This window comes from Manacus vitellinus, unplaced genomic scaffold (genome assembly GCF_001715985.3).
Source record: "Manacus vitellinus isolate BGI_N305 unplaced genomic scaffold, ASM171598v3 scaffold_121_pilon, whole genome shotgun sequence".
In the NCBI taxonomy this organism is placed as follows: Eukaryota; Metazoa; Chordata; class Aves; order Passeriformes; family Pipridae; genus Manacus; species Manacus vitellinus.
This window is the reverse complement of record NW_021938903.1, coordinates 410,600-413,816: the sequence shown is the minus strand read 5'-3', so window position 1 is coordinate 413,816 and position 3,217 is coordinate 410,600. Positions and strand designations below refer to the sequence as shown.

General features: G+C 63.1%; 1 protein-coding gene across 1 annotated transcript; it reads left to right on the top strand.

Annotated features, from left to right (window-relative positions):
- The first annotated feature begins 346 nt into the window (after positions 1-346).
- Positions 347-2,570, top strand: LOC115308132 (innate immunity activator protein-like). Its single transcript, XM_029965878.1, has 3 exons — positions 347-547; positions 2,128-2,332; positions 2,515-2,570. Exons 1-3 carry the CDS (start codon positions 347-349, stop codon positions 2,568-2,570), a joined length of 462 nt encoding a protein of 153 aa, XP_029821738.1.
- Positions 2,571-3,217: the final 647 nt, after the last annotated feature.

The window sequence follows — 3,217 nt, the reverse complement described above, 5'->3', positions numbered from 1 at the left end:
CCCAGCCCTAAGAGGGACTCGGGACCCCCTATGTGAACCCCCCTAACCCTGAGAGGGGCTCTGGACCCCCGGGGTGACCCCCCCGCTCAGGCCTCGGTGGCCCCCCCGCTCGGTGTCCCCACGAGTGGCGCACAGGGACCCGCGGTCCGACCCCACCCCGAGCACGGAGACCCCCTGCCTGCCCTGTTCCTCCCGCTGCAGTGACACAGCTCAGTGTCCCCACAGTGGCACTGCTTAATGTCCCCATGGTGGCACAGCTCAATGTCCCCACTCAGTGTCCCTGTGGTGTCCCCGTGGTGTCCCCACTCAGTGTTCCTGCAGTGTCCCCGCTCAGTGTCCCCACTCAATGTCCCCGCTCAGTGTCCCCGTGGTGTTCCCATTCAGTGTCCCCGCAGTGTCCCCGCTCAGTGTCCCTGTGCTGTCCCAGGAGCTGACGGGGACGCTGCCCCGCGAGTACCCCCTGAAGGCCGGGGAGAAGCCCCCCAAGGTGCGGCGCCGGATCGGGGCTGCCTTCAAACTGGATGAGATCGTTGTCCTGCATGGAGTGGTGAGGGGTCCACGGTGCAAAGGGGAGGGGTGGGGACCCCTCCTCATCCCATGCTATCCCATGCCGTCCCATGCCATCCCATGCCTCCCCATGCCATCCCACCCCATCCCCATCCCGTGTCATTCCATCCCACCCATCCCATCCATCCCATCCCATCCCGGGGCTGTGGAAGATGCCCAGGGCTCCCATGAGGATGTCGCTGTCCCGATCCCGTGGGTGGGGGTTACCAGCGCCCAGGATGCTGTTGGGGTGCCGGGGTGCCCAGTGAAGGGATGTGTTGGGATTCCAGGTGCTGCGGGTGGATTTGGGATCCCAAATGTGATGGGTGGTGTTGGGGTGCTGGGGGGATGAGAGGAGGTGGGATTCCAGGTGCCATGGGTGGTGCTGGGGTGTCGAGGTGATGGGATATGTTGGGGTTCCAGGTGCCGCGGGCGGTGCTGGGATGTTGAGCAGATGGGATGTGTTGGGGTTCCATGTGTGATGTCAGCTTGGACGCTGAGGGGGTGGGAAGTGTGGGAGTCCCAAGTGCTGTGGGTGCTGTTGGGGTCTCCAGCGGGATGGGAGATGTTGGGGTTCCAGGAGTGATGGGGGCTGTGGGGTGCTGAGGTGTTGGGAGATGTTGGGGGTCCATGTGTGATGGTGGTGTTGGGGTTCCAGGCACCGTGGGTGCTGTTGGAGTGCAGAGGCGTTGGAGATGTTGGGGTTCTAAGCACTGTGGAAGATGTTGGGGTTCCAGGTGCTGTGGGTGATGTTGGGGTTCAGAGGTGTTGGGAGATGTTGGGGTTCCGTGCATGATAGTGGTGTTGGGGTTCCAGGCACTCTGGGAGGTACTGGGCCGTCCAGGTGAGGTGGTGGGAGATGTTGGGGTTCCACAGACGCAGGGGTGCCGAGGGGCTGGAAGGTGCTGGGTTGTCATGGGGGGTGTCACTGTGTTTCCAAGCACTGTGGGTGCTGTTGGGGTGTCAGGACGGGTGTCACTGTGGGTGGTGTTGGGGTGCTGAGGTTCTGGGTGGTCTTGGGGTGTCACGGTGGGTTCTACCATGTTCCCCAGTGCTCTGGGCAGTGTTGGGGTGTCACGGTGGGTGTCGCTGTGGGTGTGGTTGGGATGTGTTGGGGTCCCAAGTGCTGTGGGAGGTGTTGGGGCAGCGAGGTGCTGGGAGATGTTGGGGTTCTGTGCTCGATGGTGGGTGTTGGGGTGCTGAGGTGCTGGGTGCTGTTGGGCTCTCAGGGTGGGGGCTGCCGTGTTTCCCGGTGCTGTGGGGGTTGTTGGGGTGTCAGGGTGAGATGATGGGTATTGTTGGGATGTGTTGGGGTGTTGAGGTGATGGGATGTGTTGGGGTGCCGATGTGCTGGGTGCGGTCGGGGTGTCAGGGTGGGTACCACCATGTTTCCCAGTGATATGGGTTTTGTTGGGGTGCCAAGTGCTCTGGATGGTGTTGGGGTGTCAGGGTGGGTACCACCGTGTTTCCCAGAGCTCTGGGTGCTGTCGGGCTGTCAGGGTGGGCTCTGCCGTGTTTCCGAGAGCTCCGGGCGATGTTGGGGTCTCACGGTGTGTTCCTGACCCCCCTCCCCGTGCCCAGGACCCCCTGGAGCGGGAACGGGCGCTGCAGCTGCGGATCGCCGAGGCCTCTCGCCGCCTGTGCCACGAGCAGAACATCGGGCGGCGCCTGCGGAAGCGGCGACAAACGGCGGCGCTGCGGGAGGAGCAGAAGCTGCGCGACCTGGAGCAGGTCCTGAGCCAGCGGCGCCTCCTGACCGGGCACAGGGACACGGGCACTGCCCACGGTGAGACCCCCGGGACCCCCAGCCGAGGAGGGGGCAGGAAGGAGGAGTGGGGGGCAGCTTGGTGGGGTCTCCCTGGGGAATGCACTCCAATTCCCCATCCCAATCCCTCTGGATGCCCCCCAGTTCCCCATTCCAAGTGGGTACATCCCAGTCCTCAATCCCCAATGAATGCACACCCCTAGATAACCCCCAAAATACCATCCCTGGGGAATGCACCCCAATTCCCTATCCCTACTGAACACACCCCTTGGGTACCCCTCAATACACCATCCCTAGTGCCTGCCCTCCAATCCCCCCCTAGAAACTCCCTGGAATGCCATCCCTAGGATGTGCACCCCAACATGCCCTCCCTGTGAATGCACCCTGTTGAGTGCACCCCAAAACTTAACCCCATTTATAGCACCTCGAATGCACCTCAGTACTTCACCCTATTGATTCCACATCCTGAGAGCACCCCAAAGCTTCACCCCCTCAATGCACCCCACCCCAGTACTTCACCCCATTGATTGCACCCCTAAATACACCCCAGTACTTCACCCCACTGATTCCACCCCTTGACAGCACCTCAAAACTTCGCCCCCTCAATGCACCCCAATGCTTCACCCCATTGATTGCACCCCTGAACGCCCCCCAACACTTCACCCCTGTTGCTTGCACCCCAGAACTCCCTCTGATCCCCCATCCCCTGCACCCCAAAGGGGGGCAGGATGTGGCCCCGCTGCCGTGTCCCATCCCGTGTCCCATCCCGAGCCATCCAGGGGGTCCCACTCTCTTCTCGGCCCCGTCCCATCCCTGTCCCCTCGCAAGGACCGGGGCCGTGGTGGCTCCTTCCCTGCCCATGCCCCCGACGTGCCCAGCCCGGGCAGGCTGGGATGAGGCTGGGAT

Excerpts from the sequence above, each read along its gene's own strand:
- LOC115308132 (XM_029965878.1), top strand. The coding sequence starts at position 347 with ATGTCCCCGCTCAGTGTCCCCGTGGTGTTCCCATTCAGTGTCCCCGCA. Across the intron at positions 548-2,127 it reads TCGTTGTCCTGCATGGAGTG|GACCCCCTGGAGCGGGAACG; the intron begins GTGAGGGGTCCA and ends CCCCGTGCCCAG. Across the intron at positions 2,333-2,514 it reads GGACACGGGCACTGCCCACG|ATAACCCCCAAAATACCATC; the intron begins GTGAGACCCCCG and ends GCACACCCCTAG.